This window comes from Mastomys coucha, unplaced genomic scaffold (genome assembly GCF_008632895.1).
Source record: "Mastomys coucha isolate ucsf_1 unplaced genomic scaffold, UCSF_Mcou_1 pScaffold8, whole genome shotgun sequence".
In the NCBI taxonomy this organism is placed as follows: domain Eukaryota; kingdom Metazoa; phylum Chordata; class Mammalia; order Rodentia; family Muridae; genus Mastomys; species Mastomys coucha.
Genome location: NW_022196914.1, coordinates 56,473,426 through 56,489,921, shown reverse-complemented (window position 1 = coordinate 56,489,921; position 16,496 = coordinate 56,473,426). Strand labels below are relative to the sequence as shown.

Genomic DNA, 16,496 nt, shown 5'->3' with positions numbered 1-16,496 from the left:
CTCTCTCCCCTCTTATCCATCTCATAGCTGCAGCATATCTTGCAGCCACCACTCACTCAGCACTAGGCAGCATCCTCAATATTTTTCCTGGCTTCTCTAGCCTGCCCGATGTTCCCTAAGGAACAGAGACAAAGTCTGTTATGTGTTAGAGTGTTAACTGTAGAATCATCGATGTTACCCTGAACTTGGAACTCTCACTAGCCAGTTAGAGAAATGGTGGTTGCATACGAAACGAAACACTCAAACGCAAACAACATGAGACAAAGCCTTATGTGGGTGATTTTTTTAAAAGAAAGAAAGAAAGCAAAATTGTATAAAAGCTCTGCTTGTGATAATTTGCATGACTGGAAACAGGCAGAAAAGGAATCAGAGAGAAAATGATTTGTTGGCAGAGGGGAAATGCATGTTTTCTCTTGTCATTTCCTCTAGTGTTTAACAGTACACCCAAGTCAACTTTAAAAGGCCCCATCCCTGGGAAAATAACAACGTTCTCAGGCCTGGACATACCCTGTGGTCCCCCCCCCTTTTTTTAAAGATTTATTTATTATTATATAAATACATATATATTTATATAAATAATAATATATTTATTATTATATAATACTATAATAAGTACACTGTAGCTGTCTTCAGACAACTCCAGAAGAGGTCATCAGATCTCATTTTGGATGGTTGTGAGCCACCATGTGGATTGCTGGAATTTGAACTCAGGACCTTTGGAAGAGCAGTCAATGCTCTTACCCACTGAGCCATCTCACCAGCCCCTGTGGTCCCTTAGAACTTCTGTAAAATACCAATGCCTAGAGCCCTGGAGAGCAGTAAGTCAGACCGTCTGTGGGTGTGGCCCTGGCCATTGTATGGAGCATTACTATTTGCATTTTGTCTTGGGGTTTTGCTTTGAAACAGGGTGTCACTCATGTAGCTCAGGTGGGTCCTATATGTGTTATGTAGCACAGGCTACTCTAATCTTGCAGTCCTTCTGCCACTGCCTCCATTGTGCTGAGTATATAAGCATAAGCCACCGTATCCAAGAGGCATTGCTCTTTGAAAAGCTACAAGGTTGGGTGGTATCTAACAGTGGAGTGTTTGTACCTGCCCATATACCTTAAATCAGTCAGCTTGCCATCCTAACCTTAGGTTGACAACAGCTTTGTACAGAGACAGGAAATGCGCACTCAGGGCTGGAGAGAGATAGCCCATTTGGCATGAAAGAAGTCTTTAGGGGTGTGATAAGGTAGACTGAGTGGGAACTGTGACATGAGACAAGTGAATAGTGGGAGGAAAGAAGAGTAGCCTGTCCATACGTTATCCTTTAGCAGGGAATTTCCAGCTGTCCCAACAAGGCCTGCATTCTCATGCATCCCTTCTGAGACATCTTCCCCGACGGCATCCACCCCAAGAAAGACAGCCTTCAGCTCTGTAGTCAGTGGAGCATAGGGCAGTGCTTGGCACATATGAAGTGCTCGGTTGCTTGATGCCTGGCGTGATGGACACACCTATAAATCTCAGCACTCAAAAGGTGGGAGCAGGAAGCTGAAGAGTTCAAGGCGAGCCTGGCACGTAAACAAACGAAATATAAACAGTACTTAATGAGTGATCATTAAATGAATACAAATAAATGCATAGGAGAACATGTTCATAGGAGTGCAAGTAAGATCAATTTGCTTAACAAACACTCAAGGGTTTCTAGGCCAGTTAGCATTAAGGTTTGTGAAATCAAGCAGGTTCAGTGTCAAAACAGCTCTGAGTTGACCTGGGAAACTAGCCTTTGCTCACAGAATTGTTTCTGAGACGAACGAAGCTCGTGTGTTTCAGATATCGCGTTTCCAGATGAATGTTTACATCGCAGTGTAGCCTCAATTTAAGCACAGCCTGTACTTTTCCAAATGCCCCATGCTGAGTCTTGAGTATTCTTTTTATAACTTCTATGGATCATTTGATTATGCTGACTAGAAAAAAAAACACTCATTCTAGAAGCTCGGCCTAGAAGAGAAGGCTTTTCTTTTTTCTTCAGCAGGTGACATCTGAAAGGAGTCTGAACTCTGCTATTCCAGGCCTTTACAAAGTGCAGCAACTACTTTTCCCCTAATAATTTCATCGATAGGTGGGGCAGGGATTAAGCGAAGGCTAGTCATCGTGCTTGACACATGCCAGGCATGACTCTAACTCCTGATACTCTTTCTCCTTTTCATCCAGAACATAAGCACCCTTCAGCAGCAAGGTACCAAGAAAGAAGCTATTAGGACAATCCCAGTCTCCCTCCAGCCACAATGGAGACAGCAGTTGTCTTTTCCCAACCTTCATTAAAATACAGAACGAAGCTGGAGAGATGGCTCAGCAGTTAAGAGCACCGACTGCTCTTTCAGAGGGCTCAGGTTCGATTCCAGTGCCCAACAAGCACCTCACAGTGGTCTATAACTCTAGTTCCAGAGGATTAGATGCCCTCTACTGGCTTCCTTGGACATTGCATACAAGTGATACACAGATACACATGCAGGCAAAATACACATACATAAAAAATAATAAAATAAAATGTAATTAATTGAATCCTAAAACAATGTGACTAAACTAGAACCCACTAAATTGTGAAATCCTCCAAAGAACCAGCCTTGAGGAGGGGACACAGTAGAGTTTATGGGACAAAGACAGAATGAGGCATGGGATAGTGTAAGGAAAGGATTATGTGTTATAGGTGTATGTAAGCAATAATAGAGAACAAAGTCTGGCTGGAAGAAGCAAAAAGGGCGGAGGTAATTGAGACATATCAAGAGTTAGCGTCATTGCACTCTCCTTTTGATGAAGCCTGGGTAAAAGGCGATAGGAAAATATCTCAGTCTGAAAAAGAACACAGGGCCCAATCTGCTGCTGAAAAAAATCACTCCTGCTCCGGAGTCCCTGCCCTCAAGGGGCTTGGAAGCATTCGGTGGAAGCATGAGGTGACCTGCAAAAGCAATTCCCTTGCTTTAAGGAAAAGCAGAGATGAATTGAGTGAAAGCTTTACTTCAGAGAAAGCAGATAGCCCCTGGGGAGACTTGCTTTGGGAATGGTTTTTGTAACACAGCTGGGCCTCGGATGCACTGAACATCACACTCTCCAGCTGCAGATATTTGAAGGAATAATTCAAGTACTAGGAGAAGGGCAGGCCCAATTTCTTGAATGCTGACACTAGATTTCATTTGAAGTACAGATTCAGCTTGGGAAACGAAGACAGAGAAAATCAAGAAATAAGGAGTCTCTCTTTTAGAATCCTCCCAAAATGCTCTCAAAGCCATCCCTGCTACCCAGACATCCTGAGTCATCCCGTCCCCAGCTCCAGGTCCAGGGGTGTGAGGAGATCTCTCTCCATATTTTATACCCTGTTCTGGGTCACAGCAGAGGGTCGTGGCTTGGACACATGGTTACTCTAGCCCAGATGTTTATCCCATAAGGGTCGTTCTGCAGCTGGGGTATCCTAGACTTCACCATAGCAAGAGAATGTTTTCCTTTTTCTTATCAGCGACACACATGTTCTAGCTGTTTTCCCCAGCAGGATGTGCTTTATCTTAACACCAGAAGATGAAGGTGGTGGCTCATAACAGCTTGTCGGGCAAAGAACTAAAGGGAGCCAGGGCTGAGGGGGTGGGGGTAGGGTACAGGGGACGAACAAATGGCACTCAGCAGATTTTTAAGACAATAGATTATGCTGAGTGCTGCCATATTGTTGGGCAAATACATCATCTTCTATTTGTTGAACCCTACAGGATGCACAACACCCAGAGTGGGTCCTAGTGCTGATGGTAACCGTCCACTAATGACAATGTTAGTTAATGCTAGCCCATCAAAGCACCTGGACAAAATGGGGACATGAGCTTCTAAAGCAACAGGGTTTGTCTAGGATAAGGGTGTCCAGGCTAAAGACTTGTCTAAGCTAGTATGGAGAGCAAGGTCAGGCTAGAGAGACGTGAAGAGAGATAGCAGATCATCTCTTTTCTGATTGCTAGGTGAGGGAAGGCAGGAAACCCTTGCTCTCTCTACACCAGAGCTCTATGTCAGTGCAAAAGCTGGATGTGTAGTTCTCTACTGATTTGGGGTTTTCTTGTTGTTGTTGCTGCTGCTGCTGCTGCTGCTGCTCTTTTTAGATGAGTCTGAGCCAACAAGATCATTGGTAGAGTTCAAGAACACCCAGACTGGGCTCCTGAGCTTACAGGAGTAACGTGGCCTTGGGGATGCTGATTCTCTTTCAGTGGCATAGCAAGGGGCTGGCTGCATAGGAACCACGATGAATTTCTCAGATTCTGAAAACACGCAGTGCAGGAAGTGCCTCTGCATGAGCTGTGATGAGCAGTTAACAAAGGAAACCCAATGCTTACGGACTTTGAAATCAGTCGCAGAAAGGTGTATGCTAACTGCTTCAATCTGCAGCACAGAAGATTCGATTTCCTTTGTGGGTTAAATGAAAACATATCCTAAAAATGCTGTACATTTAATCTGCCTTTAATCCCCACTGACTCTCAGCAGGAGGCCAGAAAATAGTGAACTGACAAGAGTGCCAGAAGGAAATTTACATACTCTCATGATTCTGTGGTAGATGTAAAATCATGGGAAAATTGATGTTTCCTGCCTGAAAGGACACAGAAAACCACCCAACACATGAATACTAAACAGATGAAGATTTTTATTGTCCAAAGAATATAGGTGTCTGGGGATCAAGTGAAGCTCAGTGATAGGACAAAGCTTAGTGTATCTGAGGCTCTGGGTTCAATTCCCAGAGGGAGAAAAAAAAAGAAAGAAGTGAGAAGAGGTGAGGGAGGGGAAGGAAGCAGATGACAAGAGACAGGAAGAGGAAGGCCCTCACAGGCCTGCAGGTATTAGATGTTAACACACAACAGACAAGATCTTTAGGCCAACAATCTGATCTACAGGTGTTAGATGGTAACACACAACAGACAAGATCTTTAGACCAACAATCTGATTCTCTGTGACTTAGACCTATCTTCCAGAGAATTCTGAATAGGAAATTATTGTGGTAGTGTGTGTGTGTATGTGTGTGTGTGTGTGAGAGAGAGAGAGAGGAGAGAGAGAGAGAGAGAGAGAGAGAGAGAGAGAGAGAGAGAGAGAGAGAGGTGGTGTAAGTGCATATGTTATGTTCAAGTGCATATGTTATGTTCAAGTGCACATATATGTGGAGGCCAGAAGAGGACACAAGGTGTCATCTTCCTTCCTTCCTTCCTTCCTTCCTTCCTTCCTTCCTTCCTTCCTTTCTCTCTCTTTCTTCCTTTCTTTCTTTCGACCCAGGGTCTGTTATCGAACCAGGACTTCACTGTTTCAGCTAGATTGGCTGGTTCCCAGTATCTGCCTTCCTTTCTCTGCCCACCCCCCGCCCCGTTCCCAACACTGGAGTTACAGGCATGCAAAGCCGTGCTTTTGTCACATGCACTCTGAGGGTTTGAATCCAGTTGTGCTTGCCTTCACAGTCAGCACTCACGTGTACCGAGCCATCTCCCAGACCGAGGTGACGTTCCATTAGCTGTAGACTACCTTGTTTGCTCCTTATTCTGAACACCACTAATCTGACAGTCCACATGCTTGTGAGTTTCAGATTTTAAAGCACTTTGGATTGCAAGCTTCTGGATGAAAGTGTTCAACTAGGAATGGCTATGCACATATTCCAAATCCCAACCTGAAGCAGTGAAGGCCCCACAGATTCCAGATCAGGCATGCTCAGGCTGCATTTGTTTTCTACCCACTAGCAAAAACATTAGGGATGAAGGTCTGCTGGTTCACCTTCTTGGTACCTAAAAGTGGAGGACATGCCTCTTGAAAACTCAGTTGATGGGGGCTGGAGAGATGGCTCAGTGGTTAAAGAGCACCGACTGCTCTTCCAAAGGTCCTGAGTTCAAATCCCAGCAACCACATGGTGGCTCACAACCATCTGTAATGAGATCTGATGCCCTCTTCTGGAGTGTCCAAAGACAGCTACAGTGTACTTACATATAATAAATAAATAAATAAATGAATAAATCTTAAAAAAAAAAAAAAAAAAAAAAAAAAAAAAAAAAAGAAAAAAGAAAAAAAAAAGAAAAGAAAAGAAAACTTAGTTGACTTTGTTTAAAAATCAAATGCAGGCTGAGAGAGATGGCTCAGCAGTTAAGAGCACTGACTGCTCTTCCAGAGGTCCTAAGTTTAATCCCCAGCAACCACATGGTAGCTCACAACCATCTTTAAGGGGATCCATGCCCTCATTCTGGTGTGTCTGAAGAGAGCAATAGTGTATTCCTATACATTAAATAAATAAATAAATCTATAAATAAATAAATAAATAAATAAATAAATAAAAAGTGTTTTAAAAACCAAGCACATTATACTGACCTGGCAGCAAATACCCTATAATCATAGTTGTCAAGAGGCTGAGACAGGAGGATTTTAAGTCCAAAGTTAACTGATTCCCGCAACGTCTCTGATCTCCACATACACACTAGATGAATACATGAGTATAAAAATAAAATCTAGAAATATTCATTTACATAACTAATAAGAAGAAAACGAAAATAAAGTAAGCCCAAAGAAACCCATTGCCATATTACTATCCTTAGGGTAAGCATCAGAAGGTACTTGGGTGGGTCTGGATGTGCTGCTAAGAGATCACCCTGTGCAAAAGACTTAATACAAGAGGTTTGGGGGCAGGGTAGCAAAAACAGTCTCAGAATGGGGACATGAGAGAGCCAGACAGACTGAGAGATAGTTAAAACGAGAGGGACACAATGAGAGAGAGAGAGAGAGAGAGAGAGAGAGAGAGAGAGAGAGAGAACACACCGTGATGTTGAGAGGTGCCTATTAAAGGGTACACGTGTTGCATAGCAACTCTTAGGGATGGTGGAAAAGCGCAAGCACTGGACGTTGACGTAAGCAAACTACGGGTGCTGAGTCGCTGAGGGGCAGGCTGATACGACAGTTGGATTTTATTCTGGAACAAAATTTGAATTTCCTTTTATATACAGGTGTCACCGAGATTGTGGACACTTATAAAACAAATAACAAGTCACTCTTGTAAAGGAATGAGAGTCTGCCAGATCGCCCAGTTCCACTCCCCCTCTCTTCTCCAGGGAGAGAGGAGTTGGCCCAGCTTCTCCCGAGCTAAGCAGAGGCGAGCTGACTCCTACGGAAAGAGGCTTGAAGCCTGTTTTTATCCCGAGAGGCCTTAGATGGAGTGAAATTGACTTTTACTTAGTAGAACTTTCCTTCCAACACTCATTGGGCTAAGAAAGAGCCTTTTTTTTTCTTCTGTACCAAAATAAGTCAGTAGAGTGGTATTACGTCATCAGGAGACCGGCCACGGCACTGACAGCTGGCTTCTCTGCCTCCGCGTTTGCTAACAAGCATTTCATTATCCGCTTCCCTGACATATGGCACGAACCACGTAACGACCATTGAGAATGACTGCGCGGAACATGTAAGTCTAAAAGCTGGACTCCCAAGCGTCATTTTCTAAACCTTATCTGGGTTTCTATCCCTTGCAGAGCAACCGGCTTCGGCTTCTTGAACGCACTCTGTAAAGCAGCGGCAGTCCTGGGAAACTTAATATTTGGCTCCCTGGTCAGCATCACCAAAGCAATCCCCATCCTGCTGGCTTCCACCGTGCTCGTGTGTGGAGGACTCGTGGGGCTGCGCCTGCCGGACACACGAACCCAGGTTCTGATGTGACGTGACAAAAGCCATTCCTTTCTCCCCACCATGGGTCCGTCTTATTGCCTGACTCAAGGCTTCAGAGTTTTTATGTATAGAAAGGTGGCCAAGTATCAGAACACAAACTTTTGCTGTGACGTAACGTGTAGCTGCGAAGTGTCTTACCCCTCCAGTGTGATTTGCCGGGTTTTTTTCCCCATGCATTGTATGTTATCTTTTCCTAATTGTGATGTTCCTGTTTGCCAGTGCCCCGTGGAAGTGTTCCTAAAATGTCCCAGTTGACCAGGCTTTCCCAAGGACTATATTCACCAAGAATCTAAAAAGCCTATAAAAAAAGAAAGAAAGAAAGAAAGAAAGAAAGAAAGAAAGAAAGAAAGAAAAGAGAAAAAGCAAAGCGTAAGAACTAGACCCTGCTTCTGACACTCTATTAAACAGGCAGCCTAAGTTGGCATAATTGAGTTTGTGCTGAGGAAAGGGATTTCTTTTTCTTTCTTTTTTTTTCCCCTACAGAGTGATATTTCCTGTTTACTTAGAAAGAGGCCATCCAGCCACTCTAGCTGTTACAGCAGGGTGTTCAAGAAAATTGCATGACATCAAACACTTCCGGGCGGGGCTCTTCCAGGCAGGAAAATTAAAGTGATTTTGCTAACAAGAAAAATTTAAAGTCTGCCCCCAATTGGCAACAAAACCCTACTTGAGCTGCAGAAGTCAGATTTTGAGATAGAAATGGGTAAGAAATCCACAACCAAAGCCATTTGGAAGTGCAGAAGGGAGCCTCTCTCATAACTGTCCCTTGAGGGTCAACACCACCTACCCTCCTTTGACCAACTGCCCACTGTCACTTTTTAGCCCAAATCTCCATAGCAGGTCATGTCCTTCCAGCGTCCCCAGGCTGTAGGCTCCCAGCCTTGTGTCTGGACTGCTTCTGAGCCTGCCTGCTCTCCCAAGCAACCCTCCCAGCAGGCAGGCAGGCAGGCCAGCGTTTCCTGATGGGTGGAGGTATCTGTTTTACCTCTGGAATCTTCATGAGCATGGAAGGAGGGGTCAGCAGGACTTTCCCACGGGCCAGCTGTGAGCTCAATGACCTTCTAGTCTCTTGTCGGGTGCCCCTCCCCCAAGCCCATCCTTTTACACATCTTTGAAATCTGAAGCCTCCTTGTAGATTTGCAGCCTGTGATAACAACCAGCATAAGGCCCGTGTTTAAACAGCATTCTCTTTTTAACTGCCTCTGTCTTGTTGGAGCGGGGAATCCTCTTTGCTTACTTTAAGCTTTTCTTGCATGACCACAGCCCTGGGGCTTCCAGCAAAAGGAAACTTCTGTTTCCACGAGTCATTATGTTCAGAGATGGCCCAGCTCCCTGGAGGCCCCTCTGCCTGGCCTCCCTTCCCTGATCCCTCCTGGAGCTCAAATTCTGTGAAAAGCTCTTTGATTAACATAAGCCATTAATCCACTGTCCCCATCAAGTCATGCGGGCTTGGTGGATGGGGCAGCCTGGAGTTAAGATGGGAAGCTGCAGAGAGGAAGTGGTTCCCTGCAAATAATGTGAGCCAGGACATCAAGGCTAGGAGAGCAAGATCTGCAGAGCTGACCAGAGCAAAGAACACCTTAGAAGCATGATTGATTTGAAAGACACCACCAAGGCAGGGCCAGGACAGAACTCACTTCTGTTTCTCATCCTGGGAAACAAACCTGTATTTCCAAAGCCTAAGAAGGTTTCTCTATTCTTTCTCCATGCAGGCCCATTTCTCTCTCCTATTTGCACCATGATTGTCTTATTTTTAAAAAGACATGTTTGAGGCCCAGAGCAGATCTTTTGGTTGAACATGGCATGCAACAAAATTGCTGCAAAAGTAAGATGTGAATCCCTATCTCCCCATTCAAAAGAAAAACATACAAATACAAAGGCATTGCTCTCTCTACGCCAGCATGGTGTGGTAGTGATCTTCCTGGGTAGTCTTTACCCTCAAATTGTCTCTGCTCCCTGTTTTATAGTCTAGCTACATAAAGTACATTCCAAACTGCAAGACATAGTTATTCAGAATTTTATCTGGACACTGGGTTGGATCAGCCTGGGGTGAGGACCATCTACCATCTGTCCCCTTCAGAAGAACTGTTTCTGTCAGCTACCACATGCTTCCCAGGTGGTCCAAGAGGAAACTCTTCTACAATCTCCTAGACAACCAGTGGTCACAAAACCTTCTTGGTCACCATCTTGCCCACTTCTCACACATTTCCCTCAGCCTCTTCACTGTGTATAACCTTCACTCTCCATGACAGTACCCTTGTTACTTCTCAAATACATGCTGTGGCTTGGTCAGGTATAACTAGAGGTTAAGATACAACCGTGAGATTCGACAGAAGCCCCAGTTATGTGAGTGTCAGGGCCTTGACACCAGGGTAGACATCTGTTATCCCATGCCATCCATGTACAGGAAAAGGAAATTGAAAGCTGCTTCAAAAGTGAAACAGCTCCATCTGCACCTGCATTTTGAACTCCTCTTCTAACTAAAATCCCCACCGTTGCTCTACAGAATCAGTCCAGAATGCTCCCAAGTTTTATTATCTCTGAGTCTATAGGACTACCTTTATCTTATCTGTCTTCTGCTGATGGGCAGCCTACCTTACGTAGCTCAACATACTTGAAAGTAGAGAATAAGCAAGTCCATAAGGAGGGCGGGAGTTTGCTTGGGAAGACCTCATACAATAGGCTAGAGCAGTTGTCATGTTGTCTATGACCACCCCCTGGGATTTTAAGTGTTTCTCACTTCAGTGCCATTGCTATCTACCCAGGGAATGGACCCCTGAAAGACACACTGCAGTTAGAAGACAAACACTTGGAAGCAGACCACACACAGCTGTATCTTAGAGTCCCCCATCCATCTACTTCACCATTGCCTTAAATGGATCTAGGCCATCAGGAACAGTGCTTCTCAATGATTACACATAAATTGATAGATGGACCCTCATTTAGAAATCTCATCCAATCAGAGCTCAAGTTTGCACCAAAATCACACTTGCATTCAGAATATCTTAGGAGATCAAGGGGGAAGAAGGGGTGTGACGACCAAGGGGGAGTCCAGTGTTCCATTGATAACGTTCCAGCAATGAGATTAGTGCACCTGGGAGACATTCTAAACTCTAGGATTGTTTCCAGAGCATTCCATAGGAACACTTTCTGCCAACCACAATAGAATATGATATTCTCCAATTTGTGTCTACCGTATATCAAAAAGGCTTTTCCCTAGTTCTTCATCAAGATGCCTTACTTGTTCTGGTACAAAAGGCTCTGAAACCAGGATGCCTAGATTTGATTTGACCTTCACCTGGAACTGTAGACAATTAACATATAGTTTGGGGCCCAGTGGCTACATATCAGGTTTCTTTTAAATCCCATATTGTGCCAAACACAGTTACCAACTACCCACGAACCCCCTCCTCCACCCCCACATAGGCCTTCTGGGACAACAAACATCCACACAGTGGAGCGCCCTGAAGTGGCCTATGTGTTTGTTCATGTTTGCATTCTGCTGACCAAAGTGTCTATTTTAGGTAAAATTTCTCTTGTAATCTGACAAAAGGAAGTTGTCAGGATCTCTTAGCCATATTGCATGCTCTTTCCCTGTTTCAGGAAACTGGCAGCTCTCCATGTACTGGTCTGTCGCTTTCACTCTTGACCATCCCATTGTCCTATTCCCCTGTCAACAGTCTCTTACCAACCACACGCAAGCCATCAATCAATGGGGCTTCCCTACACTTTTCTCAACACCCAGATGCAGTTTAGTAAGTCCAGCATTTCCAGCCACAGGGTACACAGCCTATGTGTCTGTTAGGTCGCTGATTAAATCGGTAGAGCTGGGTAGAGGAGAGAGTTGGGTAGAGTACATAGGTCTCTTCTTTCACATGCTTTTTGGGCTAATACCATCTAAGGCTTGGCCTCCAGTAGGTGCTAGGTGTTGAGGCACTGGACTGTATGCAGATATTTAACCCTTTACAGTGTTTCTTTGAGAACACAGAGCAGGGAATGACAGAAAAGATAGTCTCATATCTTGTATTAGGTCTCTATCAATATCTTATTTTTCCAAGTTTTGAACAAGTTATAATCTACAACAAACAGGTAGTACAAGAACTATGCATGACTGGGGATTACTTGAGACAGAATGAACCGCCTCTAGGTAGTACTAAACAGTACTTAAACACACACACACACACACACACACACATTCATGTCTATGTTTCTTTAAATGGTCTCAACAGGAAATTGCACTAAGATATTGATCAAAGAAGAAACGGCAGCAAAGATAGCCGGTACCTTGCTGGAGATGTTTGTGTCTCCAGAGCTGTTCTTTACAGGGAGCTAGGCAGTAAGTGTGTCCCCTGTAGGCATGCTAGAAGCTTTCTTTCCAGGGCCTTAGCATGCCAGCGGTCAGCCTCTAGTCCAACCCTCCTCAGGGTGTTTCCTTTCTGATGGTAGAGATCTGTGGCCCAGTCATACTGTCTTGCAGACTTTCCCCTTCTCTTGCCTCTGCAGATAAACCACCCAGAAAACGGGTCCTGACCACAGGAGGCCAGGGAGTTTACTGGTTCCAGTTTGAAATAGATTGCAGGGTTGTTCCCAAGTGTTTTGAAGCTGCAATGGATCTTTGAGGATCTAGATCGTCCAAGGAAGTAGGGCAAAGAGAGAGTATAGTCTCTGGCACTCGTAAGTACTCTAAGTACCTACTCAGAGCTGAAGGCCAGATGCTTAAACTACAACCATTGCCCATCCTTGGCCTGCCCTACCATATCTGCACGGCCCCTAGAGCTAAGAAAATCAGGAACTAAGAAGAAACAACAGCTTTCAGCCTTTGGTTCAAACTCAGAGAAGTTTCTACACCAAGCCGAATACCATCCCTGACAGCAAGAAGATAGTGCCCCTGAGGAGCTCCCAGGTCCTCTGAGAAAGACTGACCAGCCTGACATACAGGATAGTGCCACCTAAATCCAGCCATGGCTGGGAACAGGCTCAACCTTGTTCTGAGAGCCAGTGGCTTAAGTTTCAGAAATTTTAAAAGGCAGTAAAGAAATGTAGCCGTCATTACAATTAAATCAGTTATTTTTTTAAAACAATATATATTCAAAACTCATCACTTCCTACTTATTTTCTACATTTTTTTTCTATTAGCCATTCCCTTGAGGAAAGTAAGATATGCCTATTATATCTCAATTTTGGAAGTACTGTAATAATGGTGTCCTATTGGATGTATATTCCCAATGACAGGGTCAGTGACATTATGCTGAGCTCATCCACAGTGGTAACAGTTACAGCATGGAAAACGACAAATGCTACGAGTCAGACTCCTCCTACCCCTATGTAACTCCAGGCCCTGGTAAACATTCGCCAACATATCACTATCTGAAGCCATTTAGTCATGAAGACTATTTAGCTCCCCATAACTGGGCAGTAGCGTGCTTCCCTAGCATGCATGGGGCTCTGGGTTTGTTGGGGAAGGAGCTTGGGCCTCCTAATGTACAGATCCAGGCCAGGTGGAGTTGAATGTCCCCTTGGGCTTGTGAGTCAGCATATCATTACTCAGAAGTTCAAGGGAAGGAAAGATTTAGGAAGTGCTCATGTCAATACTCAAAGGCTTCTTTCCACATTCCTAATTGGCTCAGACTGGGACCAGCCATGCAGAGAACCCATTGGCCTCTGGGTGTTGTTCCTTCAGGGAGAATTGCAGTAAGTTAGCTATTACACGTACTTTCCCAAATGTAGTTTCATATTCTCTGCCTGACCCAGGAGTACATTGAACAGACTATGTGCTCTTAGTCAGGGTCTAGCCAAAGGAAAGCTCTAGAAGAGGTACACTTCCACTCGGACTATAACCCCACCCTGCTTTTGGCAACTCGATCTTAGCAGTGGTCCTGTCCTTGGTTTGGGTGTGTGAGTGTCTTGGCGTTGTATCCTTTCTCTTTTCTATATTCAGTGCTCTGTCTGCTGTCCCACTGTGTGATCCAGTCCCCCTGTTGTAGTGTATATCTGTGCTGCATGTGTGACCCTCAGTAATTCCCACGTCAGCTTTCTGGAGTCTCCATCAAGTTCCACCAACCCTGCTGTGAGTTCATCTTTCTGGTATGCTCCTTTGTGTCTCGTTTCTGATTGCCAAAATGTTGGGCCAAATGCATTTTCACCAAATGTCCCGAGACGGCCATGTGTATCCTTGTGACAGGGCATGCTCCGTGTGGGATGGCTCGTGTGCAGTGTAGATCTATCACATGTGGAAGTGTGTATACATTTATATGCCAGATACTATCATTCATGTAACAGCTGCAAAGGTATTTAATGTACATCAGATTAATAAAAGAGCGTTTTTGCTCCATTATATTCAAATAAAGATTGCTATGTGACTGACAGTCCCTTCTAAACAACGCAAAAAAGCACAAACATTTTGCTGGGGATGGATGGGAAGTGGGGGTAACAAGTGTGTGTTCAAGAGACCAAAGGAAGAGAATTGAGAGTTTAAGGCCAACCTGGGCCACATAGAAAGACTTCATCTCAGGTAGAGGGGGGTGCAAAACAAATGAAGAAATTCAAAAGCACACTTTTATGTCCTAGGGTTCCAGAGAAAGCCAATTCCTCTGGTTCAGGCCAGTTTTAGTTGCTATTGTGGGCTGGTTCCATGGGTACTGGTTGTTGACTTCACAGGAATCCTTTCCAATGGTTACCTAGAACCTCTAGGAAGAAAATGTTTCTAGGGGGTTGGTTGCTGGTGAACCAGATGCTTGTGTTATTTTGCCCTAAAGCAAGAACACTTAACAGATTTCTATCTCACATATCACCTCTAATTAATTGATAATAACTGTTTGGAACATTCATTTGAGAACAATGAGGGGGAAATGCTATATTTGATGGTGTTCAAATTAGAGGCAGAAACAGGAGATGGCAAAACACATATTTGCTGCTCCCCAAAGATGACTTTTGACTGGTTTTAAGAGAACACCCCAGTACTCCCTTCTCTTCTTTAATATAGGGCCTTACTGTGTTTGACAGGCTACACTCCAGAGATCCTCCTACCTGTTTCCAGGATAGCCATGATACCAGCTCAAATCATAGCTTCCCACCAAGAACTTGCATTTTTAAGTGTGCATGTGTCTATATAAATATACATCATTTGTATGGAAGTCCCTGAAGAGGACAAAAGAAAGTGTAGGGTCCCCTGCAGCTGCAGCTGTAGACCATCCTAAACTACCAGTGTGGGTGCTGGGAACTGAGCTTGGATCCCTGGAAGAGCACAAGCACTCCTCACCACTGAACTAGCTTTCCATTCCCAAGAACTTTTAGGAACAACAAAGTTAGTACATGTTGCTTGCAACCACGACCAAGACCCTTGGGAGTGAGGCTAAGAGGGATCTGAGTCAAGGTCACAGACTCTGGGAGTTGGGCAAGTGGCAAAAGCAAACATTTATTACAGGAACTGGGCAAACCTTTATGCCCCACCTCCCAGCATCTCACTGGCTCTTATGTAACCACATATGATTCGGTCTTTTTCTCAATGGCTCACACCATCATCTAATCCAGTATCAGCAGCCTCTAGCTATCCTGGCAGATTCTAGGTTGGCTCAGGGAAGAAGTATCCGGCATATATGCCAGCATTGTGTCTGGGCCTGCTTAGCTTAGTTCCTCCTACAAATTGTACTGTGAGTTGACAACATTAATGACCACCCAGGTTCTTTCCCTCTTTTGGATCAGCTCTCCTTAGTGTGCTGGTTTTCATCCCATAGGGACTCAAGATAGTGGCAGGAACTCTAAATAGCTTATATTGACATAATAATCTAAGGGCCAGAAGCAACTATTCCCTCTTCCTGATCCTTTTTTTTTTTTTTTCATAAAGGAAAAAGTCCGGAGTGTTCTACCAGACTTCCCTGCCTCAGTGGCTGGATTTGAGCCATCTACATACGCCTCAGCCTATCACAGGCAATCAGATCTTGCGTATCATATTGCTCAGAGCAGTCATGATTCACATTTCCACAGAGCTTGACAGGAGCTCTTCTCCTTTGAAGCTGTTAGCTTCTGACTGCCTGAACAAATTTGGGGTTTCATGAACAAAGAAGAGAAGAAGTTAACTAGAGAGTGGAGCATGAGCGCTGAAACCAGGCTGCCTAAAACCAGTAACCACACTAACCATGTACAGTTAAACTAAACTTCAGTTAGGAATTCAGTGGCTCTGCCACACTTAGCTGCATTTTGGGCATTCAGCTGTCACCTGTGACTCGGATGACCACCATTTTCTGTAGTACAAATATAGAGCATCCAGCCATCATAAGGTTCTCTTGCTACCTTTACCCTCCGCAGGCCTCCTTCTTTTGGTACATACCCTGATTTCCTCCAAGTATTCTCCCCCTAGGTCCTCTCTCATTGCCATAGCAACCTTATTCACTCTTTACTAATCTTAATCTTCCAGATTTGGGCACATTAAAAATGAACAAACAAACAAATAAACAAAGATAATAATAACTGGGCAGTGGTGGCACACACCTTTAATCCCAGCGCTTGAGAGGCAGAGGCAGGAGGATCTCTTTGAGTTTGAGGCCAGCCTGGTCTACAGAGCAGTTCCGAGACAGCCAGGGCTATATAGAGAAACCCTGTCTTAAAAAAAAAAAAAACAAATCAATGTCTTCATAAGTAGTCCATGCTGATTTGGGGCTCACAATTTTACCTCTCAGTGCTAGGACTACAGACCTGTGTCACCACAGCAGGTTTCAGAAATTCTAAAAAACAGAAAACAAAAACAAAACAAAACAAAACAAACAAAAAACTATAATCAGAATCTCCAAGATTTTATTCTTGGCTTTGCT

At 44.3% G+C, this 16,496-nt stretch overlaps 1 protein-coding gene and 1 long non-coding RNA gene across 6 annotated transcripts in view; one reads left to right on the top strand and one right to left on the bottom strand.

The window, feature by feature from the left end:
• LOC116083212 overlaps positions 1-12,087 on the bottom strand; it is a 13,763-nt gene extending 1,676 nt beyond the window's left edge. The window contains exons 1-2 of the long non-coding RNA XR_004115637.1: positions 11,974-12,087; positions 1,305-1,553 (exon numbers count right to left, since the gene is read on the bottom strand). This is a non-coding gene — a long non-coding RNA (uncharacterized LOC116083212). The remainder of the gene's footprint in view (positions 1-1,304; positions 1,554-11,973) is intronic.
• Positions 1-14,052, top strand: part of Sv2c (synaptic vesicle glycoprotein 2C) — a 183,634-nt gene extending 169,582 nt beyond the window's left edge. For 4 of the 5 annotated variants that reach the window (XM_031360010.1, XM_031360015.1, XM_031360012.1 and 1 more), the window contains one exon: positions 7,497-7,797. In XM_031360010.1, coding sequence (XP_031215870.1) covers positions 7,497-7,680 — 184 coding nt within the window. In that variant the 3' untranslated portion in view covers positions 7,681-7,797. Of the gene's footprint in view, positions 1-7,496 lie in introns of all 5 variants that reach the window. The other variant, XM_031360011.1, reaches the window with a different exon arrangement.
• The last annotated feature ends 2,444 nt before the right edge of the window (positions 14,053-16,496 follow it).